This window comes from Rhea pennata, chromosome Z (assembly GCF_028389875.1).
Source record: "Rhea pennata isolate bPtePen1 chromosome Z, bPtePen1.pri, whole genome shotgun sequence".
NCBI classification, from domain to species: domain Eukaryota; kingdom Metazoa; phylum Chordata; class Aves; order Rheiformes; family Rheidae; genus Rhea; species Rhea pennata.
Window position 1 is genome coordinate 15779953 of NC_084702.1, and position 27378 is coordinate 15807330.

The 27378-nt window shown below is 40.5% G+C and overlaps 1 protein-coding gene across 1 annotated transcript in view; it reads right to left on the bottom strand.

Annotated features, from left to right (window-relative positions):
- Positions 1 to 3320: 3320 nt before the first annotated feature.
- Positions 3321 to 27378, bottom strand: part of LPAR1 (lysophosphatidic acid receptor 1) — an 82217-nt gene continuing 58159 nt past the window's right edge. The window contains exons 4-5 of the mRNA XM_062599983.1: positions 4911 to 5208; positions 3321 to 4737 (exon numbers count right to left, since the gene is read on the bottom strand). Of these exons, the coding sequence (XP_062455967.1) occupies positions 4704 to 4737; positions 4911 to 5208 (332 nt within the window). The 3' untranslated portion in view covers positions 3321 to 4703. The remainder of the gene's footprint in view (positions 4738 to 4910; positions 5209 to 27378) is intronic.

Below are 27378 nucleotides of genomic sequence, written 5' to 3' on the forward strand. Positions count from 1 at the left end.
TTCTACTAAAAGTTGATGCATGTCTTTTGGGATGGCAAACCTTAAACACACAAATGTAGAATTCCAGATTCAGAGCTTTTCTATGCTAGCATCTTTCATCCTAGTTTAGCAATGTTAACTACAGCAACTGTAAATTTTAGTGCAGACAAGCCCCTAAGATCACAAAGGAAAAGCACATATTTAAGTTTTATGATGTTATTTCTGCAGCACATAGAAGAAGAACCAGTCCATTAAGCCTGATCTCTGCCAAATTCATCCTATTTCACAATTAGAATGACCCCAAGGAAATTATAGGTACAACAGGAAGAGAGTCAGGCCTCAGTGTGGGTTAGAGCAGATGTCCTAGAGAAATGTGTTTGTCAGCAATGTTTTGCATCAATATCTGATTCATTTTGATTTAAAGACAAGTTATATGTGCTTGTATCAAAGCCTCCCAGTCGGTGGCATCCTCTTTAATCTCACTTGGGAAAACGATCTGTTTGGTATGATTTTATTTCTTTAACAGGAAAAAACAGTATGGGTTTAAGCTATACTCATCTGTTGTAGTGAGAATGGCCAATGCTAATGGTAGCAGTGTCAAAGAGAGAAACTCCAGCTGGCTTTATACCAGTTAAACTTGGTATCCAGAAGTATACTTCTGGGGCAGCATCGAGCTCAGAACAAGCCACAGAACCTGCCTCAAAGCAGGGGCCAGCTGGAGCTTCCTGCTCCAGACTGCAACTGGGGACTAGGATACCCAGGCCATCCCTTCTCCAGGCCGTACCTACTTCAGACACCTGCACATCTAAGTGCAATGGCAACTCAAGAGAAATTTACATTGATATTCCTAAGTTGGAAGAGAAGCACAACTAAAACATTGGTCATAAAATATGCTCTTTCTTCTTCTATACACAAATTATCCAGGCTCAGTTTGCACTGTAAACATCACATGACTGCCCTTTCTTGAGCTATGCCAAGCCTTTGCTGACAGCTTTTTTAAAGCAATGCCATAGCAGTGACTAGATGGGAAGGATACAGTTAAAACAATGGTTGATCTTTGGGCAACTACTTTAAAATCCTAGTTACTGATACATTATGGGTAGGTGTGCTTTCATTTTAAGAAGCAATGAAAAAGCTTTTAGCTGGCCAGTTGTTTCTTCTTGTGCTACCTATATGCCCAGCTCTGAGCAGGCCGGTTAGCAGCCAGCTACCAGGAGATCTCAAAGACCATGGAGCAAGCAATAGGGTTGACAACAAATGCAACGAGTGCCAAATGGAATGTATTTTCAATTTTTCATGCAACTGCTGTGATTAACAGCTCTGTGGATCAACAGCTCATCCAGCTTCTCTAAAGTCAAATACGCTAGAAAAAAGGGAGTTAAAAGTTTAGTAACTAATACCTCATCCAAGGGCAATTTTTTCAATTTGTTTCCAGACTTGTGCAGCCACGAAATAAATGAAGTAGTAAAAAACCATTTTCTTTGACCTGCAAATGACTTAATCAACCATTTAGCTTTTACTACACAATACCCCACCACTACAGTTGCTGAAACAAACACCATTACATTTGAACTTCAAGAGGATTTACTTGGGCCAGCGGCAGCCAGCTACAGAAGAATTTTAATGGCTGTGGGAGGATCGTTGGTATTTTAAGAAGTCTTCTAAAACCTTTTGTAGGATTTGAGATAAGTAAAAATAAGTGGAGTAATTCTTTTTCCTAAGTACTTTGCCTACGTTTTCACACAGCAGAAGCAAGTTCTACAGCTGCATTGTGAAGCTGAAAAATCTGAATAGATAAGTAAAAGCTAAAAAAAACTACAATGAACAAGTGGCATGAGAACCACTCTAAAAGAAGAGCAAAAGAATCACTCTGAGCCCTTGTTTTAATTTCTTTTACTCACAGCCACTTTAATTTCATTAGCTTGCAAAAAAACAGTCAGTCCACAGATCATATTTCTAAGGATATAGGGAGATCATTTTGTTAAAACAAAGCACTAATTTCATTTTTAAACAGCAGCTACATGCTCAGTTAGTTCCTCTAGTGGAGTCTTACAGGCGGTTTTTGCATCCTGATGCCTTTGATCTAAAGCATTGTGCTTCACCTTTTAGAAGCAAAAACCCTGCTGTCAGAAGTGCTCCTAATCTGCCTGATGAATGAAATCCAGCTGCTGTTAAAAATGCCAAAGTTCCAGCTTCTTGTCTAGTGCCTCCCTGAAGAAGGATATGATCAGCGTACATGGGTAGCAACTGCTAACTATTGTAATTATAATGAGAGAGAGAAAAAAAAAAAAAAAAAAACACCTAACCGCTCTTGGGCATCGATCTTCACATGGGGTCTCTGGATCCAGCAGTGTGTCAAAGATGATCACGCTCCTGGTTAATTCCTTCACCCACTGCTTTTCCAAAACCACCACACAACTCCAGCATAGTAAAGTAAGGTGAATGATATGCTACTATATCTTAATGTCACCCTCCTACCATGTATATCCTGGATAGACTCTGTAAAGAACATGCTAACAGCAGTTAAAAGCATACCAGGAAAAGGGAAACTCCACAAAAAAATAAAGGTTCTATAAGGCCTTTCTATTGAGGAAAATGGGAACAGGAGAAAGTATCCTGGTTACTTTCCAGCATCTGCTTTTCTCCCCAAAGCAATCGAGAGGAAAGAAAGCAACTCTGGGCATTTCCAGGAAATGAACGCTTTTTCCTTTGGTCAGATGTCCCCCTTCTCTGGAGGCACTTCTACTTCCCAATCCCCTTTCTTCTGAATGCTCACCCGCATGGAGCCCAAATACCATGCAAGCACTAAAAGAAAATTACGAATGCTTTAGCAAGTAGATATGTAAAAAATATATACCATACAGACGGGTCTCTTTCTCAATGTAGTTACATGAATGAAAAACAAGTAACTCTTTGGATACACTTACTTTCAAACATAGTCAGAAAACTCTCCGAAACAAGCATAACACTCAATACCTTGGTCAACCGCCAAAAGATATTTGGATCATCTTTTACCCTTTTGCCTATTCCCCCTTATTAGAGTTGGCCCCAATAATTTGGCTGAACAGCACAGGTGAACATCCTAGCTTTACTGAAATTAGTGGCAGAACTCCCACTTCATTCATTCCAGACAGGTTTTGTTCACTTGTTCTTCCCTTCCTTAGCAAAAAGATTCTTTTTCAGAGCATGTTTTTCCCACAGTTTTAAAAGAGATCCTACAAAATCTGCCTTTTGCTAGAGTGACACTCTCCCCCCCCCCCCCCAGTTTCCTTCTTGCCCAAATGGGAGAGTATTGTCCCTTATGTTACACTGCAACACAATACAGAGACTGATACACCTCAAACACCTCAAAAATTTTTTATTAAAGAAGCATATAACAATATGGAAAACGGTCTTAGGATTTTACTGTTGATACATTTTACATTGTTAGGAAAACACTTTACATGCATGCAGTTTCCCAGAGAAAGGTCCCAAGTTCTTTATTTGCAAGATCCCATCTTTGCTCACATTTATTCCTATCAAGGAATTGTAATTAACATCACTGATTCTTGGGAGTTGAGATTCAAATGAGTGGCATTTCTCTTCAAAGTAGCTACATACGAAAAAACCCGTATGTTAGCACAGCTTGCCATAATGATGTGTATGTCTGTGCATTACATCTAGAATTGTTCAGTCATTGGCAATGGACTATTACATATTTGGTCTTGACTTTATAAAATAAAATTGTACCTTGGTTCCAAGTAGTCCACTGCTTTTGACGTGAAGGGTAAATAATTTAAAAGATACCCTACAAATATCTCTCAGTGCAAAAATCCATAGAAGTTGGGTTTTTTTAATTACAAAAAAGTTCCATAAAAAAGTAAACATTTTTCACCTAAAAAATCCCCTTGCACTCCATCATGAATAAAAATCCCCTTGCACTCCATTATGAAAAAGAATAGCATTCCAACACCATAAATACATTTTTTAACATACCAACATGACTGTAGCCCTTTAAGAGCCTTAGAGATGTATCTTACTTTAAGAACTTGTCCAAGAAAAACCTGGGACCCCTACACATTACATATTTCATACCACACTTCAAAGAAGAACGTTAAATATCTTGTGACTAGAGTATTGTTTATTTCATAATCTAAACAAACACTGGAATACAGTCTATGTTTTTCTACTTTCCTGCAGACTCTACAATGAGCTTTTTTTTATATATATATAATTAAAACATTCTGCATACACACAGAACATGCATGCTCTCTAACACCAGTAATGAAGTTAAGAAGTGTGTCAGAATTTCCATCATCTTCCTGTTGCTTGCATTACGAAAAATAATTTTTTTTTTACTGTAGTTACGGCAGTGTGGCTAAGAGTATGAAGACTAGAGCACAGTTTTACTCCCTGCACAGAAAATGTTCACCATGAGCATGCTGATGGTGATAAATATTACATATCTATTAAATGAAAAGCTTACTTTTATCCCCTTTTTCATTTTCCCTTTGTTTTTTTTTTAAAGACTAAGTGGCTACATGTAAATGCAGTGAAGCAGGTATAAGCTTAATTAATCAGAGCTGATTCCAACTGGCACCAGGATGCAGCATAATCTGGCAAAGTCTAGTTAGCGTAGTCTAAACAAGGCTTTCCAAGGGCTACCTATGAACTCCATTGCAAGGCATCTGCTTTCTACTTTTTGAAAGTAGAAATCAAAGAGCTTATAGCAAGGCCTGTTCTGCCTACAAGGCGGATCTTGTAGGAGGGGAGGGCTTCCTGGAAAAAAAAAAAAAAAGTAAAAGGCACTGTAGTCCATTAGTGTTTAAGAAAACCTTGTGAGTTTGTTACCTTCCCTTGGCCCCCGCACCCAGCCCTCTCCGTAGGCAGCGCTGCCGCCCGCCCGCCCGCCCGCAAGGTGGTCCGCGGTGACGGGCTCGCTGTGGTCTTACACCACGGAGTGATCGTTGCTGTGCACGCCAGCCAGGATGGTGTGGTTGAGGGAGGAGGCGGAGCGGTCAGAGCCTTCGGTGGGGCCGTTGGCGCTCTCGCTGCGCTGGCAGCACAGGATTTGCTTGAAGGTAGCACTCATCTCCTTGTCCCGGTAGGAGTAGATGATGGGATTCATGGCAGAGTTGAATTCAGCCAGGAGCAGGAAGAATTTTTCATAGGCAAGGACGTTACACTGGGGACAGCAAACATCAAGGAGCAGCAAGACTAATCCTGGGGTCCAGCAGATGATAAAAGCACCTAGAAAGAGACAGAGAAAACAAAACAAGACAAAGTCCACAAACATAGTAATACACTGTCACTCACAAAAACACACTAAAAACCATCCAACTGGAAGCAGCAAAGTTTTATGTTCTTTTACAAAGTATCTTTCCCACACTATTTCTTCACTGACCTGATGAGACGGTTGCCTTTTAAAAATCCATAAATGGTTATGGGCAGCACATCAAAAGAAAAAGACATTCTCCTCCCACATTCACTACTTGCAAAGTTCCCTGCTTGGCAAATGAATTTGCATTTGAAGTTGGTAATGAGGAACACTTTTTCCCTTCAGCTAGAGACCTCTGACAAATCAATTTCTTGATCAGGAGAAGCAATTCTGCAACTTACTTCTCAAACTAATAAAAACAAAGAAAATCTTTTTGTTAGTGCTGTGACAGAAACACCAGCAATAGAAAAAAAGTGATGCAGGCAGCAGTTCTCAAGAAAAAGAAAGCCTGGGTCCTGTTAATCCATTTCAGTCCCATTATGTAATGGAAAGTCCTAAACACACATCCTTCTTGCACTGAAATGTCGTCCTTCAACTGATCTATTTCTTTTCTGAGAGCTCTATTCAATAGAAACTCAGAGGCCCCTCAGACTTCAATAGCGTAAATGCCACAGAGTCTTAGTCTGATTAAAATGCTTTCCCCTCCTTCCTCTACTTTATAAAACTTTGAGGGGATAAAGCTGGAAAGAAAAACCTGTGTTTAATGTGGAGATGAAATCAGAGGTGCTTCATTTTATTAGGACTGCTGAGTTAAAAGAAGATGCTCACTTCTTGCAGGGTTAAAGAGGTTTTAAATACAAGCATTACACAGAAAACTCTTACACACGAATTATGGTAGAAGGAGCATGGTGCTCCTGAGATTTTCCAGACTGACATGCTCGGCTGATGTAAAAATCAAGGTCTTATCATTAGCTATGAGGCTTAGTGCAGGCAGCAGCACTAAGAGCCTCCCAGTACTATCCAGTTAAATCTCTTTCAAACAGGTTGTGGTATCACTGTGGCATGTGCTGAAATATTACCTCCCCTCCCCTTTTATTTTCTTGCAGCAAAGTGCTCTGCAAGTTTAATTTATGATATTCAATCAGTTCAATGTGCAACCTCTTAGTTGTGCCTGCCAATAGGCAGCCAGCAATTTCCAACTTGGGCATTAACAGCACTGTGGACTCCTTTCCATTAGAATACCCAAATCACATTGCATAGGCCGCCCCCAGAGTCACATCTGAATGGCTGAGCAAACACCAAGGGTGTGCTGTGCTACGAACTGGTTTGCCTACGGACACACCCTGCATACAAATGCTACAGGGAAAGCTGTGGTTCTCCCTCTCTTTTTTAATTGGGTGAGTAAACAAGAGGCTGGACACCGACAAAGAGTCCTTTGATCATCTGAAGGATCACTCTCCCAAGTTCACACATAGTCTCTCTCATCTGGCCTTTGCCAGTCCATAAAGACTGAGCACCCAAGTCTACGAAGGCAGAAGCTAACAAAACTGAAAGGGTGGCAGAACTGCAGAGCTCACAAACCACCCTTCCCAGAAGCATGCTGCAGCACCAAACCGCAGCATCCTTAGAGGGGAGATGTGGCCTGTAAGGAAGCCAGAGCTAGACCACATGCATTTGCCTCTTTATCCTTGCACTAGAGATGCCATGACAGGTTTTTCCAATGCAAAGTCCAGCAGCTTGCTCTCTTTGGCAGTAGTGGACCAGACTCTGCACAGGAGAGAGTCCAAAGAGGTATCAATAGGTGCTTCAAAACCTGCAAGACATCAAAGGTAACTGAGATAGACAATCAAAAATCAGTACAGCCATCCACACTTTTCATATCACCAACTAAGCAACCATACGTAGACTTCCCATACACCAAAAAATGTTGCTAGACTGAGCTTGTTTGCCACTAACTGTGTCACAGTGCCATTTGATGTATATCACTTTGCTGATGAACTAAGCTTATAAAGGGAAAGAAGCTGAGAGGCAAACTGCCAGTTGCTAGTACAAAGCATTTATCTGGCCAAATGACTTGTTTTAGAGGCTGGAAGTAAATTTACAAAATAGGGCTGAAATTCTCCCACACTGAGGTGCCATCAAATTGTGAATCCACTTCATAGTTTTTGTCTGCTGCTCTTTCATATTTCAATGGTCCTAGAAAGGAGTACCTGAAACCCAGGCCAAGAACTATAGTCTTTTGTCCCTTACTGTACCTGTTCCCACAGAAGTAGAAAATTGCATCTCTTCTTTGCAGAATTGCCTAAATTAATTCCAAAACTGTCCTCCACACTGAATGCATCTGCTGAACTGGTTTCTGCAGAAACCAAGAGAATGTTTTAAATTCAACCGCTCATCTGCAGAAACTGTGTACTGTGTTCAACCTCCTAACTACTGAGGCAAGGGAGGACTTTGTCCCAGTTTTTCTGTATATTTTCTTCATTAAAGGTGGCCTCTGGAAAATAACATCAGAGATGGGAACACTACAAGTCAGGGGATCCGCAGTTAAGCACAGAAGATGATGTCAGTATCCTCACCTGGCCTGTAGCAGAAGAGTCCAATGTGGGAACAGTGAAGCTGACAGTAAAGCTCTCCTAGGGTTAGTAAGAGTTGCAATTGGGAGCTTCCAAATTCCAAACATTTTCTTTGTTTTATTTCAAGTCTTTTGCTGAGAAACTAAGTAAGTCAAACAGAAAGTTCCACTGCTATCATTTTTCAATATGTTAGCAGCAGCAACAACACGAACTGATACAATGAGGGAGAAAGGTATTTTGCACTGAAAAATCCCTTGAGTTTCTGGTAAGAAGCAACATGCAGCCCACTGCACTGAACACCATTGTCATAAAGAGTTTCTGAGCCTCAGTAAGAACTTCAGTATTTCAGGTAGGTCCAATAAACTGTAAGATGAGCCTCGATGCACTGTGATCAAGAAAGACAGGACTGCAACAGTCCTGCAATCAACTACATGATCTGTGCAGCTGATTCCACACTGAAAAAAATGTTAAGGATCAGTTTCCCACCTGGCTCCAACAGCAGATGGAAGTCATCACTCTGCCACTTGTTACCCTGCTGCTGTGCCAGCCCCTGGAGCAGGGTGAACGATGCACCAGCGATAAGGATGTTGGGAGAAGAAGAAACATGTGCCACCCTGCTCCAGACCTGCGGAGACAACGGCGGCTTCCTACTATCAGGCTCTGGAGCCATGAGACCGCGGTGTCTTTCCCACATGCCTGTTTGTTCCATGCAGCAGCGGTGGCAGCATATGAATACACAACATCCAGCACTGACCCTTGTGCAAACAGGGCTAATTTCAAGCTTCTGAACAGGCAGCTCATTATCACTGGGAAGCAAAGCTATTGAAGACAGCCCCATTCAGTCCGGTGGGTTTTGTTTCTCTTTAGCCCCTAGGATTTTCCTAGCAAAACTTTTCACCATGCAAATGACTCCTGTGGCTTATTAGATCGAGAGCTTGTAAATGGTGACACAAACAATGCTTTAGGTTTTCTCATTTGTTATTTAACTTTCAATACCCTGAAAAATACTGGAAAACATCGCTCATGGTAAGGGCTTGTTTGAATTAGGAACAATGCAAGGAACTTAAAAATGTCAAACTGCTGTTACTTCAGATTTAGGAAATAAAATTTGTATAAACCTGGAGTTCTTTCTCTAGAACGAAAATAAGCCTGAGATTCATTTTTTCTACCTCTAGCTCGGAGTATTTGTCAAGGTAAAGTGATACTAAGCTAAATGCGAGGTTAAATTCTTCCCTTTTCTGGAATCTCTTGTGCATTGATTTTGCCAAGGATCAAGATCTAAAAATATCACATCTAATGAAACAATGAGATCCAAAAGTTTCTTGTTGCCATATACTGAAAAGCCTTAAGAATACATGAAATTCTTCATGTATTAGGATCTGCAGAAAGCAGCCCAAGGTACATCACGAGCAGCTTCCAGACACATCTGTTAACATTTTGTAAATTCACTGAAATCCATGTTGTAACGAATATATGGAACAAATCTATTGCATTTAAGGCATCAGATCTCATTTTCTATATGGATATATTATCATCATGCACTGGAAGAAGGATAGCCCAATTATGTGCGAGCAAAGTTACAGATAGTATATCCTTGGGAGGGTAAAAAGCACTGTTGCCTGTACAGACAGCACCCTGGAAGTAAGACCTCCAGTCCCAGCAGTCCTTAGAGTTGCTGGCACCAGGAGAGATACAAGGCTGGCATGACTGTTTATCTGCAGCATGAGGAGCATCACCAACATCTGTCCCATCTGGCCTGGGAAGAGGAGGCTTGGCAAGGATGAAATGCTTGTCAGGCCAAGGGGTGAACAGCTTGCTATGAAATGGGAAAGCTTGGGGGAACCATAGCAGATGTCACTGAATCTCTTAAAGTATTTAAGGATACAAGAGGGGAAGCATTCATGTAGAATGAGAAGCACATTTTACAGCAGGAAATCTGAGTAACAACGAAATAGTCATGACATTGATTTCTCATCTTCTGGACCCTGCCACGTGATACCTCTCATCCAGGGCTGAAATTCCAACTCCTTGTGCATACTCTGTCCTGTTACATGGTAAAAGCCCACTGAGGTCTTTCCAATAACCACAACATAATTACAGCTTGTCTGTCATGAACTCCCATCCGATTCATCAGTCTGGTCTGTATTTGCGTGCTTGGAAACTCCTGAGTGAGTGTGGCATGGCCTCACAGAAGGATCTGATTGCAAGAGAGTAAAAACTGTAATGGGCAATAGATGTATGAAACCAAGCATGATAAATCACAGAAAAATGAGTGACTTTAGAAACAGAAGAGAAAACATCTCCAAAAAAAAAACCAGCAACAGAAAAGAAACAATCTACAAAAGAATAAACACTGACAAACTAGTCACTCATTACTAGCTCTTTGGTTCTCTCAGGAATGTTTGTAAAATCAACAAGACAAACTACAGACAGCACGGAAAGATAAAGTAGGAGAAAAGCATATGGAGAAACAGTCTCCTAAAACACAGCAATGTTAATTTAAGACTTCACTTGAATGTCAGATCATCTCTGTGCTACTGCAGCCAACCAAGACTGCTGGTTTGGTTTATCATCAAGAACTAGCTGTTCAGAATGGCTTTTTTTTTTTTTTTTTTTTTTTTCTAGTGCAGATCGTCTTAAGTTGGCCTGCATTTATACAAACTTTGTAAGAGCCAAAGAAAGACTCTCTCTTCTAAGCAGCCGACATAACTGGAGGATCCAACATGTTTAGTAGAAAAAAGGTTGAAGAGTGGGGGAAAACATTTTCAGTTTTTGTTATGGAGCTTTGCTTTACTTTCTGAAAAGCCAAAAGGCAGATGCTGCACAGATCAAAAACCAAACTGGATAAGTGAATTTCAGGTTATTGTCATTCTATATGCACAGCAAGAGCATTTGGTCCATTTTTGTTCTAAGGCTGTGGATTAGATCTTTCTATTGTTGTTACAGATGAAAATAGAGCCTTGTTTTAGCTGGAAACCAATCAACTCTGATATATTTTTGTATTAGTGTTCATTCTGAGGAGGATGTTAGAAGTTCACAAACAACATACTTCCTGAAGGGCTGCTGGCACTCAGCCCTTCTCAGGGATCGCTGCAGGCCAGCCCTCGTGGTGGCCCTGCCCTTCCCAGCCGGGGTGGCACAGAGGAGCAGCATGAGGTGTGCTCAAGGACCCACATGTGGTCATTTCTTACTTACCAGACCGAATGACTACTCTTAAAAATTCACAGGTTAGCAGACAAAGCATTTCCAATATGCCACTTTTTTTTCCCCCTCCTTTTTGCTTTGGATAGCATAAGATTACATTTATTCCATGAACATTTATTTTCCTCTAACTCACAATGGCAAAATAAAAGAAGCACTACAGATCCTGCCAAGTCACACACCACTGTTATTCTACTACTTCTAGCTGTCCAACCTCCCATTCTTCCCTTACAGCCTGTCAAACCCCTGAACAAACTGGGAGGGGAGTATCAAGTGCTTCTCAGAAATAAAAAGTCCAACTGAACTGGAAAGCAATGAGACAAAGCTAGGAGTAGTAAAAGAGAAGACCAAAAACATGAGAAGCAGTGAGTGAGGGAGGTTATTCTAAGGCTCCGGTAAGATGTGATTCTTGTGAACACATCTCTGTTCTGCAGAACTCCTTTTTCTCTGGCTTTACCATATAGTGTCCCCTTGTGTGTTTTCTTCCACCTACCTTGAATGTTGATACTAACTTTTCCATTTTAGCAAGGCCTCAGACTCACCCTGCAGATTTCTTATACGGAGGAATCCGTAAGAAGGAAAAAAATATGGAGAGAGTCCATTTCAGGGAGCGAGAGGAGAGGTGAGGGGAAAAAAAGATCTAGTTTATGTTTGCAATTTTCTTAAAATTACAGAGACATTGCAAGGCACTACCACAACCCAGACAAAAAAAAACCCACTCCAGGTGAAATGCACAGACATTTATTCCCACTCCCCATATTAGGCAGAAAAAGAATGAGGAGGCCTACAGTATGCCAAGTATGCCAAGACAATAACAAAAGTGAGGGGTATCCATGCTAGATCCTTCAAACCATGGCAATTGTTCCTTTAGGCTCCAGTTTCTTCTCTCAGCTGTTATGCGTTTTTTCCCTACTGCTGTGCCCACCTTTCCCCCTCCATGGCACTTTCAGCATGGCACTTCAGATGGGCAGCTACATTGCCTCTTCTACTTGTCAAGGAAAATTGAGAATGAAAAGCTGTCACACCAGGGAAAGGTGTTTTGCAGCACCTTTTGTAGGCTAGAAACAGTGCCAGTGGGAGACAATCTTCAGATGAGCAGAGCAGAGCAGGCTCCATTTGGTGGTGGATGAGAGAGAAAGCTGAAAGACAGTGCGACTAAAATCCCCAAGGAAAGAAAGATGACAGAAAATAAAGACTGCTGCATGAAAACTAGCTGCAGGCAAGTGGTAACCTGCCCGCTACACAGCATCTGCCATCACGTGTAGGTGTGTCGGAAACTCTTCCTCTGACAAGCTACCTGACCTGCACTGCTGATTAAAAAAAGGGAAAAGAATTAAAAGATCCAAGAAACAAAGCTCCCTAGTTCTACTTAAAAAAAAAATGGCCGAAGAGGGGTTACAGAAATGCCTGTCTTTCTCCACATCCCAGTACAATCATATCCTCACCAGGGAAAGCCACTTGCTATGCTAGCTGAGGAATAAGCTCACCAGCTGCAAAACAACTGCACTTTTTCATGCCCTAGCCATCTGTAAGCTGCATCAATAAGCCTCCTTATAGCAGTGCATACTGTCTTGTTCATAGCACGAATGGAGATAAGTACCACATGAAATAGTGCTTATTTATAGCTAAGTATTGTTTTCTTCTGATATGGTATTAGAGAATGAAATTTAAAATGAATGCTAAATTTTCATATATGTAAAGTAACTGTGGACATAGTTTATTACTCTGTAAACGTACACAGCTTAGAAGTAATTCTTCTAATTCTTGTCTGACATAATTTTTCCCATTTTTCCCCAAATTGCTACAGTATAGCTCATAATTCTCAGTGGATGAAAACACAGTTGTTGCCATGCTATTACAGTCTCTCTCTACTGGAAACAGTCAATTTTTGAGTCAGGTTGCCTTCCACCCATGGGATTTTTTATGTGAAAATATCAAATGTGATTACCACAAACAGTCCAATTTAACTAAAATAAAATAAGCCCCTGTTAAATTACCCAAATTCTATAGAACTTGAGCGACCGGATGGAGAGATTTGACTCTCCATCTACTGACTCCAAAATGTCTGGGGAGGATGACACTGGAAGATAGTACTTGCAAAGTATCTCAGGCTGGAGAGAAAGCACTATGCAGATATGTCAGCAAGGAGAGCCGTTTTTAAGGGTGGGTTAAAGAAGCTTTGTTCAGCAGTCTCTGCTACCAAAAATCCTTTAATATTTGAAATTTTTTTAAGGGGACAATTCCCCCAGATGAATTTTGAATGTGAGAGAGATTTGCAGCATGTTCCTTTTGCAGTGCTTTGTGTTTCTGATTCAGAGCAAGACTGGCTGAGAAACTTAGCTGAAACTGCCCCTTTGTGTTTCAAGTGAAATATTTCCATGATGGGAATGTGTGCGAAGGGCAGGGGAATACCTCCAGCAGTGCAAAATGGTAACTGGAAAAAAAAGTAAAGTTAGTGAAAATCTACCCATATTCATGAAATGGTGCCCTATATCTACTTAACCATAAGATGATTTGAATAACAGAACCAAAGTAGAGAAGAGAAAATACACAACTGGAGAGCATATAAAAGAAAGGACTATTAAAGTGCAGTATATCCAGTACAAGGAGCCTGGTGGTATGAGCCTGTTGTTCACAACAGTATCCTCCCCCATCCATGTTCTACTCTTACAAGCAACTCCGAGTGTGTAATTATAGAAAAAATCCTGAGCTCTCCATGGACAGCAGCAGATCACCAACACCATTTCTAAGTATCTAAATTTCACCCAGAAGTTGCTAGGTTTGCCATATTCTTCAATCTGTTTTGCTGATGGCTTGCAAAGGGATTTTTCAATAAATTATCTATTCTCTCATTTCCTATCTCCTCCACAGTTATGCGCACACCTGCACTACAATCTCCTCCTGAACTCTCCTTCAGGACTCTGAGTTGCTGAATTTGGTCAGACTTGACACCAAATAATGACTGGATCATATATAAACACAAAAATAATTTCTTGCTCCACGGGCAGTCCCAGGAGAAATACAGTGCGTACCTGCTTCAAACATCTGTCTTCATCTTTGAACTGATGCACACAGAATTTATTCAGAGTTTAAAGTATGGCTATCTGCGTCAACAAATCATCCCATCTCTGAGGAACCTGGCTATTTCCCTCCTGAAACATCTGTGCAGTTTAAAACATGGTAATGACTTAACAAGAAAACTTCCTAGGGGTTCTGCTTTTGCTCTAGCTAGGCTGGGAGCAGCACCCCTTGCCTGTAAAGAGTGAAGTTTAAGCATGTATCAACTTCACTTCAGTCTGGATCTTAATGCTTAGTATTTCATCTGTGATTGTTCATCCCTTTTATCATCATCTTCTTCCTTTAAAAACAAAACAAAACAAAACCCAACTAATGAAACAAAATCTGTTCCTAAATCCACACACAGTGGATTGACCACAGTTTGACCACAATGTATACAGACTGTTTTGATACATGGTTGACCTTTGCTCTCCCTGTTCTCTTCCAATGATCACATCATCACAGTCTGGACAATTTATTATTAAAATACTTAAACTTATTTATTATTTTTTTTAATTCCTCAATGAAACCTTCAGGTGGAACCTCTAATTTTAAAGCAGGCACATGTTCTCACCTTAGAAACAACGTTCCCCACGTGTAGGAACCCCATGTGTACACCTGCCCTGCTCAGAAAGGGCTTTCTGCAGGGCAGCCTCCATAGGGCTTGGCACCCATTTCCCGCAGCCATCTTCACCATCAACATGCACTGCAGACACAGTCCTTGAGTTGAGTCCTTGAGGGCATAGCAAAAAGCTACCACAGTGCACTGCTACTTTACATGGGGATGGAAACACAGCTGAAAATGATGCACAGCAAAATTTCACAAGCTGCCCACAATAACTATTAGCCAACATGTGTATTAGTGTCTCTGTGTGCATGACAGTGGTCTCTGAGCATGCCACAGGAAACTCTGCATCTACCACCATCACCACGCTTCCCCATTTTTCACAGTGGATGACTTTTTAATCTTCTCTTCCTATTTTTGGAGCAAAGGTTCCCTTTACCTCCCACAGACTGCCAGGCTGGCTTGTATAGCACAGTGTTCATGGGAGGATCTCTTCAGTTTATAAGCCTAAACCAAAAGGTACGAGGTTTCTCTCTGTGGGACTAAAAAATGGTAGGCTGGATAGTCAGGGGAGCCCTTAAACAAGTCATTGCTGAGAAGGAAAGGGAAAGGAATGATAGCTCTCTCTTTGCACAGTTTATGGTACACCTTTCCCAAGGAATTGTTATCAAGCAATGCCGAAGACAGGATATTTTGATACTCAGCCTCCCGGCTTTCCTTCCAAAGGTCTAATTTGCTGAGAATCTTTCCACTGGGATCCCAGGGTAGCTTCTCCACAGGGTGTTTACACTGCCTGTGAATGTTTTAAATATCATGCAAGTCTCCAAGCTTTACAGCCTTTATAGTTTTCTTCAGCACTTGGACCCTCTGAAGCTTGAAACTTCAACAGTTACAAAAGCCTTGCAAATACTGAAAACAAAGCAAAACAAACTGAAAAAAAAACCCAAAATGTAGGTAGAAGCAAGTCATTAGAACTTCATGGGTATGGGTTAAAGTTTAGTCTAGGTTAATACTTGTTGGTGTCATGCTCTGCCTGCTTTTAGTAGTCCTGTGAAAAGAGTTTCTTGGTCTCTGGTCAGTTGATCCAGCCACCACCAAATATTTCTCTGAGTAACATCTCTAAAAGAGAAATCAAGTACTAATGCAAATGAAGACTTCAGGACAGCTTTTCAACTGAACTGTGCAAACCAACGTTGTTTGACTATCCCTCATTTCATATACATGTCTTTTTTTGTTTTAAAGAACAACCTGCAAGGATGGAATGTGAAATCTGCTGCTTTTGCTAAAATAAATGTTTGAGCCTAAGCCAGTTTATCCATATCCATTTAAAATTCTCAAATCAAAAAGTTGTTAAGGAAAAATGGAAATCATCACCAATGTAATGACTGGATGAGAAAGACAGTGTTTTGTTTTTGGTTTTGGTTTTGTTTTTTTTTTCCTCCCTTCACAAGAAGGAAGTAAGCCATTTATCTACGAAAAGCATTTTGGACAAAAACAGGAAGTCATTAAATGTCAATGGTCAGGATTCCAACTGATCTCTAAATTCATAAAGATATGTGAAGCTAATCTCTGAATAAAAATCTGGCAGTCGCCAAAGCAATTTGAACATTTACCACTGTATAAAGACAATCAACAGGCCCCATGACATTTCACTGCTGCCAAAAACCTCACACAGAGAAGATATTTTGGTGCCTTCAACTTCCAAGGGTTCTACAACCTTTACACTCCATTATGGAACCAAATGCTCACACTGTCTTGGATTAATAGTGATACCTTGGCTGGACTAGGAGCATAAAAATTCTGCTGGTAAGAGGCTCCTGCAGTGACTGAAGCTCCTGGCACTAGTGTCATTGGCTCATGGTGACCAAACACCTACTCGCATGTTATGCTGAATAAAGAAATGCAAGTAACAGAAGTCTAGGGAAAATTAGAAATGAGAAACTATCTTTCAGTCTCTACCTGGCACCCTAGCTAAGTCACCTGGTCCAAACTCAGACTGCTCTTTACGGGCACTCATTGCTTATGGAACAACTTAGTGTGCTGGGTGGGAAACAGACCTGTCCGAGGAAGGTGAAAAGACTCTGTCCCAAATGCCTGCTAAGCATCTTAGGTGACCAGCTGGCTGCCCAGGATGTTTTCCCATCCCTGAACGAGCACAGAAAGGGCTGCTTCTCAGGAAGTGGTGGCCCTTATGAAAATCTGGACTCTCAGGCTGGACATCCACAAATGGAGGCAACCAAAGAGCAGCAGGGAGGACTGAAGCTCTCATGCATCAGAAGTGAGAAACCCTTCATTTACATCGTAGGTCTTTTTACTGAGTTGTCAGGCTCCACACGGGACACTTCAAAAGTCATATCACTGTTGTGAAATTTTGCAGCATGACTGCCCGGTCCTGTAGGAGTGAGCTACCTGGACCTTTCAGGGTAGCCATGCAAACATGTTTATGCAAACGTGAAGGCTCACCACAAGAGGTCATCTCAGGCACCGAATGGGACAGCTGGCACGCTGCAGGCAGCAGCTCATAAACCAGACTCTGTTTCTGTCTGTGTCTGCAAGGTATATTTAACATTTAAATCTGTGTGTTTCAACTCTTCTGTAGTACCTGCAGTTTTTCATCACAGAAAAATCTTTCATGTTGAGGCTGAAACAAAATCTGTGTTCTCCGCTTTTCCTTTGGAAATCTCAAACCCTGCTGCATATTCTGGTACTTTCCCAGGGACAGTCACAATGCCATATTTAAACAATGCAGTTTGTTTAGCAAATTTCAAACACTTTGTACAAGAGAGCGTTTAATTGTATTTTCTTTTGTTGTTAAGATATTAAGCATTACTGGTATTATGTTTGGATGAGCTCCAGTTGCAACACAAGTTTCCAAATGAAGCATGAAGGGACGCTGTTTAATACGTAAGGGTCTGCCTTCATTCTTACATAAGATGAAACCAACAATATTAAAATAAATAACTATTAGACACTATCTACTTCCTTAATATGAATAAAATTTTTCTCCTATGTTAGTACCAGGCTGTGAATAGGAGAAAGTGTTAAGACAGGCAGAGATACTTGAAATGACTGCATTATAGTCCAACTCTAGCTCAACTACAAGAAACTCAACTGCAAAAAACCTATGTTTGTTTTCCTTTATACAGTTATAATAGAATTTTATATGATTACAGCTAGCTAGCTAAGGTGTAGTAGACATCTTCAGGGGCAATTGTATTAAGCCCATTTATACTAAACACAGTTTTTAGAAGCAGATTCCACTGTTACAGCTGTGTTCCTCTGGAAAAACACTGAGCACAAGCTTCAGGGCGAAACGGATAATAGGAACACAGCTTTCTTGGCTAAGGGGATTTCACTCCAGAATAAATCTTCCTAGAAGTCAGCTGGTCTTCTGGATGTGTTAGTGTAGCTTCCTTTTCAAAAAGATCTATTAGGCTCACTTTGAAAGCTAACAAGCAAACAAGAACCCTTAAAGCAAAAGCAGTCTTGAATACAATGTAACTGAGCAACTGCAGCATAATCAGTCGCCTGTAAATCCACCACCCAAGCCGTTCTTGCACTGGAGAGAGGGGAGTGTCAAGGCTGTAAGGACCTATCACCAGAGATGCCTACACAGAGCAATGATAAAACAGAGGGAGGATAAAGCTTTATGACAGTAGATAGACATGATATTGCATTTCACAAGAGACCCAGTAAGAGAAGAACTACGCATATTTTGCTTGTGATAAGTACCTATAGCTTATCAGAAAGGTAAATTCCAGACTTTAGCACACTTCATTCTAAGTGTGTTCATTCAAGATTGCCTAGATGAGGCTGATAACAAGGGCAGAAAATGTAACTTTTGGCCTGTACTTCTACACAGAAGATAAGGCATAATTTACCATGATGCAACTAGGTCTCAGTTCTCATAGATACCTCAGATTTCCCTTGGAACAACTGATTTTCACTGTCTGGACAAGATCCCATTGTACTGTAACTAATGTCTTAGGTGGCAGGGAGAATTAAAGATTAATCTTGTCCAAACTTCAATGAAGCCAGTCTCTGGATTCATTAAAAATATTACCACACAAAGAGTATTACAACAGTGTAGTGGTGGACTTCTAGAAACAAAATGCAACATTCTTTCATTGTACAGTAGGTATTTTTCCCCTTTCAGAGAGGTGTTCACTGTCCAATAGCATATAATTTTAGTGTGGCAGCAGCAGTATTTCCCATACTTAAATGGGAAATGCAATGAATAAGTTTGGAAACGTTTCATTGCTGGTGGTAAATATCTGAATTCCAGTGGCAGCTCCTCTGTAATTTCCTTTGTGTGTGGTATCACAGAATCTACATCAAATGAAAGTCTTGAGGCAAATACAGAATTGTTACATTGATAATATTTAGCCTTTTTTCTTCAAATCATAGCTTTAAAAATCACACTGCCAAACCATGTATTATACTGAAAACAAGCTGCATCTGCTAGTCCTTTCTCCCATTGGTACTTACCTGTTGAAAATCCTGGGAAGATAGCTACTTGCAAGGAGGGTTATGTTTTGCACAGCTTTGTTTTATGTCATTGGACCATCTCAAGCAGACAAAAATCAAAGCAAGGAAAAAATTCAGAATGTGTTAGTTACCACCTTTCACTACCAGTAAGGGAACCCCAATTCCATCCATTTACATGGCTAACTATTAAAACTGCTTCTGGGTTAAATGCAGAATGAGCCCACCGAATATAATCAAGTTTTTCCACATTTATGCATATATCAGAGATGTGAGTTTGACTCCCACGTTCTAGCTACTTTTTGTGAACAGCCTGCCCTACCTTTGTGGTATACTCTCCTATTCTAAATTTAACCCCAGGAAGCTAAGCACAGTACCTGAAAGTGCCCAGGAATAGTGCTCGTCTTTCAGCTCTGTGTTAGCACCACATTCTGCGTCACTGTGGTTTAAAGATTTTTAAATAAATAGCCTTTGAAACCACAAAAAAGAGCACTATCATACTATTTTGAAGGTTGCTCAATCTTCATGTTTCTAAGGATGTAACTTCTTCAACCTCTGGCTACTTTGCTCCAGTGTCTCCTCAAAAGACATTGGATTCTGATTATGATAAAGAAGAATTTAAAAAGTGCTAAATCTTCTTTTTCAGTATGTTCACTCCTACCAAAACTGTATAGCACTAGGATACTTAAGTACTACAAACAGTAAAACCAGGTTAATTTCCAGCCACCTTCATCTCCTTAAAGCACGTTCACGAGAAGTGGCAAATAAAGATCTTTTAAATCGAGTCCCTATCTACCAGGCAAGGAAGGAAGAAGTGTTAACATCACTGCTTTCTCAGTGGCCTGTCTTGACTATAACACAGCTTTGTTCTGGGTGTTCTGCTGCAGTTCCCACTGAACTCTTGGCCTCTTTAACGAGACTGACGAAGTTGACAGTAATTATTTTCCACTGTCACCTGTCTTCACACTAAGGATGAAGCCAACTCATTTCTCATAGCAGCTCAAGAATTCTGCGAAGGCAAGCTGCAATGACAGCCAAGTTCATGGCTGTATTCACACAAGCACCCTCTACACATACTAGCAGATCCGTTTGGGAGGGCATTGCTTCTGCATTGCAAAAACTTTAAAATTCTTCCTTTTTAACACACTCTGCTTGCCAGAGATTTTAATCCTTGAAGGATAAAACATTTAAATGAGTTTGAACATAGCATTTTTGGCAATTAAATACCAAACCATCTAGAAATTTTGAAAATACAAAAGACATTTTAACAATTCTTGGAGACGTGGACTGAGTTGATCAGGCCATAATTCACATCTCTATTAAGTATGGTAGGTAGTGCTTTACTTTGCAAATAACCACTAGTAATAGTATTCAATCAGATGTTGCAGATCTGCAAAGTACAGGCCACCAAAAGGTGCCAAAGATACAAGACACAAGTGAAAGCATTTGTTACACACGCTTGGAAAGCCTGAGACCGCATGTACAGAATAACAGAACAGTGGCATTCACAAACCTTTTATCCTCCTAATCCACCCCTATCGATGCTGCAAGCCATGCCTCCCAGACACATCTGCATGGCGCGTGGTTCCAACCACTTAGTGAGAACAAATTCTAGATATAGAATTCAGATATCGGCTCAAAGAAAGATGGGAGCACAGAAATAGAGAGACATCTGTCGAAGAAAGCGAATCCTCCCCGAGCTTCAGAAGCAGCTGCAGAAATGAACAGTCACAAAAGGTGTAACTGCATTGAAAACACTCTGCCATATGGAAAACAAAAGGCTCTTTCATACCCTATCCAAATCAAAACATAAGAAATTTCTGCAGGTTATCAGTCCTCAGAAGGTCTCAGGATGTTTAGGCCATCTAACATATCACACCTTTCCACAACACAGAATTGTAATCATGGATATAGGTTACAAATTGGAAAGCTTAACTAACATAGAAGACCAGTTAGTACCTGAAGGACCAAGATTGCTACCAAGCTATAAATGCATTTTCCAGCTGGATCACATTCGGCAGTTGCACATGTCGGCTGCTACAGAATTATTTTCTTGCAATTAGGTTGAGGATATAGAAAATACAAGGGGTAGAAAAAAGCATGAAACAGAGCCATGATGAGAGTAAAAGACACTTCTTTAAACTCCCAAAGGCAGATTCTGGATTGCTTTATGTTAAAAAAACCAACCATCAGGCAGAAAGGCTCTGCTCACCATCACTGCTAAAGAATAACAACATCTGTCCAGAAGATGGAACTCAGGGACACAAGAATTAAGTGTAATTGCAGTAACAGCTAATTAAAGCACCTACACAATGTACTCATCCTCTTCTACCTGCCCAGAACAGTGCCTGCAGGTTTGTTCAGAAGTTTTACTTAAGCTGTGCTCACAGGACAGTTATTTTAAGTCATGATTAATCTGAGATAGACTCACTGATGCACAAACTAACAAAATCTCTGCAGTTGTTTTCTAAAAGGTATATGTGGGATTCCACCTAAAGCAAGAGGGAAGAAGCATAAAGTAAATTGTCAGACATTTAATTCTACAGGAAATCCCCTCAGGAATTTTTGAAAAGAGCAATTAGTACTTTATAGGCAAATTATTTGCAAAATCCTCCTACTCTGTAACGTAATTGCTTCTAAGAAGTACTGATGCTGCTCTAAATGAGACACCTGGCCTTTTTTCTACTTCAGGTAGGAATCAAAACAGCTAACAATTACACAAGGCATTAAAACAAGCCATAAACCACTTATCTAATTTTATTTTAAAATGTTTTTATTAAAGAAATCTTGAGGAAATGCAAGCCTGTGTGCTACATTGTCTCCCATCAGTACATTCCAATACAGAAGGACAACAATAATGTGTAGGAGAGATGTATAAATAAAGGCAAATCCATGACAACCTTCACTGCACTTCATTTAAAGCTCCTGGTGATGCTTGCTGGCTTCTCATCATTTTTCTGCATGGCTTAGAGCAGCAGGCATAGCAGAGCCAGGGTAGCAAAATTTGGGATGAATGCAACAAGGAAAAGAAGCCATTTCAGAGCTGTAGCAAAAGTCCATGCTTCCAGCTGTTTGTCTTTAAAAGACAGGCTTTGTAGTCTGGAGATTGATCACAGCTGTATCTCTAAGTCCCAAATCAAACAGTACAACAAGCTTCAGAACTGCTGAATTCTCACTTGTTGCTCTGCAAACTATGTGGTGAAGAGAATAACAAGACTTTCTGTGTCCATTATCTTCTCAAAGATGCAAGCAAGGAGGTACACATCTGCTTGTCCCTCCTCCAATGTTAACTAGCATTCAGTTTCTCTAGTAACCTGGCTACATCACAAATATTTTTACTAACACAGTAGTGCTCATTCTGCAGTAATGATGTCTGAACCTCAATACTATATCTGTATATGCTACCGCTCAGTTTACTCGCATGTGAACGGGAGACTGGGAACAGAGTAATAACCAGACAAGATTTTAAGACCGACCTACTGCTCGTTTGAAGATGGACAATCCACAGTATTTGCAGCATGTACTTTTCCAAAAATGCTCATTGCTTGTATTCATTATCACTGGCTACGCTCGATCCTCAAACAGCATTTATCATGGAGGGTGCATGCAACTCTCACAAGTTCCATCTCCAGTGTTTCTAAAGACGCAGTATTGGCACATGAAATAAGGATGAACTTAGGCTAGGGGTGCAGAGCAGATAACATGATCTGAACAGAGTCTTCACTCCCCACTGATTTCATAGACATTTAACAGATCTCTACTATGAAGCCGGCTGAGAGCTTTGCAAAGCCCTCAGTATTGGGATCTTACTAGAGGAAGTTCGGTTGATGAATTCAGTGGCTCAGTGCATGCAATCCCTGTTCTGGTTGTGATTTTGTTGCCCCACAGAAAGGGGGTAGCCAGCCATCCCTGTATCTTACTAACGCAGCTTACATGCACAGCTTGTTCTTCTCCCTCCCAGTGCAAAGCTGGGCAAGCTTACATCAGTGCCTGTACCACAAGGGTTTTGAAAAAAATGCGTGCCTAGGAAAGGGAATGAGTGAGAAAGGAGAGGCGGCAGGATTGCCATTGGATGTCATTCTCCTCTAACCCACCCCATAAACTCTGAGTTTAGCCCAAGCAGTTACTATCCCCAGCAGCTCATAAACAATATCACAAGATTTATTTTTTTTTTCTTCAAATTGGCTGAGGAAGTTCCCTGGAGATTAAAGCCTGCTACTGTTGCCCATGGACTGTACACTGGTGGTCAATGCTTTGAACATTACAACAGTTACCTATAGGTCAAACTCACTGCAAACAAACAAAACAAATAAACAAACAAAGAAGGGGAAAAAAAGAAAAAGAAGAAAAAAGAAACAGTTTCCAATTGATTCATAGTCTGGATGTTCCTCAGTTGCAGCTAGGAGAGTGTTAGACTGAAGATCCGAAGGTCCCTGATTCAACCCTGGGTTTCAGCAAGGGGGTCCTTGTTACTCCTTCTCTGGAGATATTCAAAGCCCACCTGGATGCAACCCTGTCTAACATGCTCTAGGTGACCTTGCTTGAGCAAAGGGGTTGGACTAGATGATCTCCAGAGGTCCCTTCCAATCTTACCAATTCTGTGATTCTATGAGTCTGCATTACAGATAACACCTGTACTCATCAGGGTCGCTTTGTGTACGAGTTCAGGGTTAATGGAAGAGGATTTAGACAGAGATCTCCTAGAATTCAGCCACATCTGTCAGATTGCTCCTAGCAACTTGTCTGAGGTTGAATGTTGCTATGATCCAAGCATTTTGAGTGGAAAACTCAGTAGTTCACTGTAGATGGAGCAAGGTACAGGCAAAAAATGAAAACATCACAAAGCAAGAAAATGAGTTTACCTGAGGCATGCAGCATGGACTAATAGCATGCTTTGAGATAAGCAGTGAAATGATCACATATAGTACTCAATGTACTCAGTGATCACGCAGGTAAAGACAGAGGTGGCTATACTAACAACTGAAAGAGCTTTGTGCGTCATCATAACGGATGCATGTTAAGTATTCACAGATGCAATTTAAACTTAAATCTTTTTGCCAGAAAAGTTTTATGGAGAAATGTGTAAAATGCATTTAAGAAAGAAATAGAAAACTATATAGAAAAGGCACACTGGTGTCCTCTTACCTCTCTAACCTTCTCCCTAGCTGGGCTTTCTGAATTTTTTGATAAGTACTATTATGAAAAGTCATCTCATAAAGCCAGAATCACATGAGAATGAGCTATTTCCTTCCTGTGCTAAATAATCAGAAGGACAAACTTGCTGACAAAACCATTCCTTGCTACAATTTTTAGATAATTCTTCTAGGAACATTCAGATTTCAAGGATCAGCAGCATGCTAACTGTGGAGAAGGGAAGAAGCTTAAATTGAGGAATTTTATATTGATACTAATGTCTCTCTGTTGCTTATTTAGCACAGGGCTGCTTCACAAAAGCATGTTTTTATCGCAGAACTAGAAAATATTTAATGATACTGTTGCATTGCATTCGTGTTGCTTGGATTAAAGGACAACCATCTGTTTTCTCTTTTCATTCTGAGGAATGGTGAAAGCAAAAATATCCAAGTCCCTCCTAAGAGAAGTTCTGGCAATCTTTGGGTACCATAGTAAGAGTCTGTTACTGGAAGAAAATATGACCTGGAGGGAGTGGGAGTAAGAGAAGGAGCCAGAGCAGCAGAGGAAAACGACCACGTAGGGCACAGCAGTCCCACAGGCCTTGGGGACAGCTCACAGACACCTCTCTGTAATGTTTCCTGGCATCACAGAGCTCTTCTTCAGCCAAAAAACCTTTCCCATACCAGGCAGAGCCAAGCTGAAACTTGAACTCTCTAACCCAGCAATTTGTTTTGGTTCACAGGTAACTATTATAACCAGAACCTGAAGACTCATTTTCCTAATAAAGATCCCAGTCTCTACAGAGAAAGCACTACATATGACCAAATGAAAATGTATTAAAAGTGTTTTTTCAAACATTTGTAATAACTCCAGTACATGACAAAACTGGATGTAGTTCCTATTAATACACTACATGCAGACCAAGGACATAGTTATCATCAACTTTTGAGGATTCATGAACTCTAAGCAAGTCTTAGAGCCAGAGCTGATACTGCCTCAAATACGGTAACTGTGCAACATTGCTTATAATTATTAGGGATTTCCTGGAATAACCTCACACAAAGAATGCAAACTTCAATACACACACATACACACTTTAATCTCAAATGATGAAAACAATCTACTATAAATCTCCTATTCTAAATTTGAAAACAAATCATACATGAAGTGAGTTACCAAGTAACTAAATATTTTCGGATGTTTCTGTTATGGATATCTATCATATTTTTTCAGGAAGTTGCTGAAACTATTGCTAGCCTCGAAACTCTTCTCTAACAGCTCTTCAAAATGTTGGCAACATGCCTGTCTTTTCCAAGCATTTTGCATTTTTTTTTCCTGGAGCATTAGAGGTGTTTAAGCAATTGAAAAAAATTCTTCCAAGTATGCAGACTTTTCTTTTTTTCTTTCTTTCTTTTCTTTTCTTTTTTTTTTTTTTTTTTTTTTTTTTGGCAGAAGTAGTCAGCCTGTGTCACAGAAGTGGAGGAGATGGCTTCAAGATGTGGCAATATACATCTCTTATTACCACAGATCTACAAAGCACAGGAAGAACTCCACCGTATCATTCTGTTGCAAAGAGCTGCCTGAATAATTGCACACTGTCAGCTTTACAGACAAGCATTTGAGGATCCTAAACTCCAAATATTGCCTTGTGTGGGAACCTCTCCAGCCCTGCCTGGTGCTAAGGGAGTGAGTTCAACCCATGGCCATCTCCCCTGGACCCAGAGAGGAGGAAAATCTGGGCTATGAGCTTACCAAGACAAGGTGTCCCAAGAAAAGGACTAGTATCAGCAGTGGCTACACAACAGTCAGGGCTGACAAATGGTGGGTTCAGAAAGGCTAATTAGTTCAGTCTCACCCCACCAGTGCGGTCCGCACAGATGCCCTCAGGTTCTGCTCAAGCAGTGGTGCTTGGCCAGAGAAGCTACTCACATCTGCCATGCCAGCTTAGTGTCAACTGGCTAGGCCACCAGTGATGTTTGTAAACACTATTCATGACCACCAGCATTTTCAATTAGGTAGGATTATTTTTTTTTAGCCCCAAAGAAGCAGAGATTCAAGGAAGTTGGCACCCTGCACAACTTAAGAGAACTTGTTAAATATACTATAATGCAACAAATCACACAAATCAACAGTGAAAAAAACTATAATAGGTAAAACCAAGCCCATTAGAGTTGTGAGTATATTCACCAGTGAAAGAACTACGAGTGATGTGTAATAATTAGTTGTGACGGTCCACAAACACCAGTGGGCCACTATCAAAAATATCTGAATACACATGTTCAAAAGAAATGTTTACCTGCTCAGAGTTGCAGGCAAGATACTCAATATTCCTCCCATATACACACTTCTCTCCTACAGTTGGAGAGAAAAATCATCAAGGGGGCTTACAAGGAATATTTAAGGCTACCACTTTTAACCCTTCCAAGTGAAAAATTTTAAAGTCACATTTTCAAAAGTAATGGCAGAACTGAACTGTGTAACAACTCTGAAAGAGTCTTGGGTATTCAAAACTTCTTTGAAAGTGAAAAACTTGCAAACAGACTGTAGGTTACAAAGTCCGTGTTTTCAGTAAAAATGAAAAAAACAATTCAAAAATTTCAAGCATTAAAACAATTCAGCAAAAACCTATTCAATTATGAGTTTCCTTCTGATAAACAAATTTGCTTGTGAAAGCAGAATCCACATCTTTAAAAGTACAAGGGGCTAAATCCTGAATGTATATTGCTGATAACTTAACAATTCAATTAGACCTATTCCTATGTTCAAATAAATCTATTTCTAATGCACACTGAATAAAACACAGAATTGGATGCCATTGGCAACTAATGCTTCCTTATATTTCACAAACTAGCTCCAAAAACCAGTGAAACAAAATCTTGCTTTTCTTCCAGGATTAAAGCTCTATATAATGCACATTTTTGCCTATTACGAAGGTTTGCAACAAGACAGCTACATTTCATTTCAAGATAGGCGGACTGGAAACATTTTTCATTGCTATGTTACACACTCAGGTCCAGCTCAAAGCTGCCCCAGATTGGGCCTATCGGCATTGCAGAGTACCAGCCTTCACTGGAAGGTGCAACTCCAGCCCTTTTGCAACACCATCCAATAGTTAACGCATCTGGGCTGGCTCTGAGAAATGTAGCTCCTGCCCACTATCTGAATGGGAGCAAGGCCACAAAGGTACA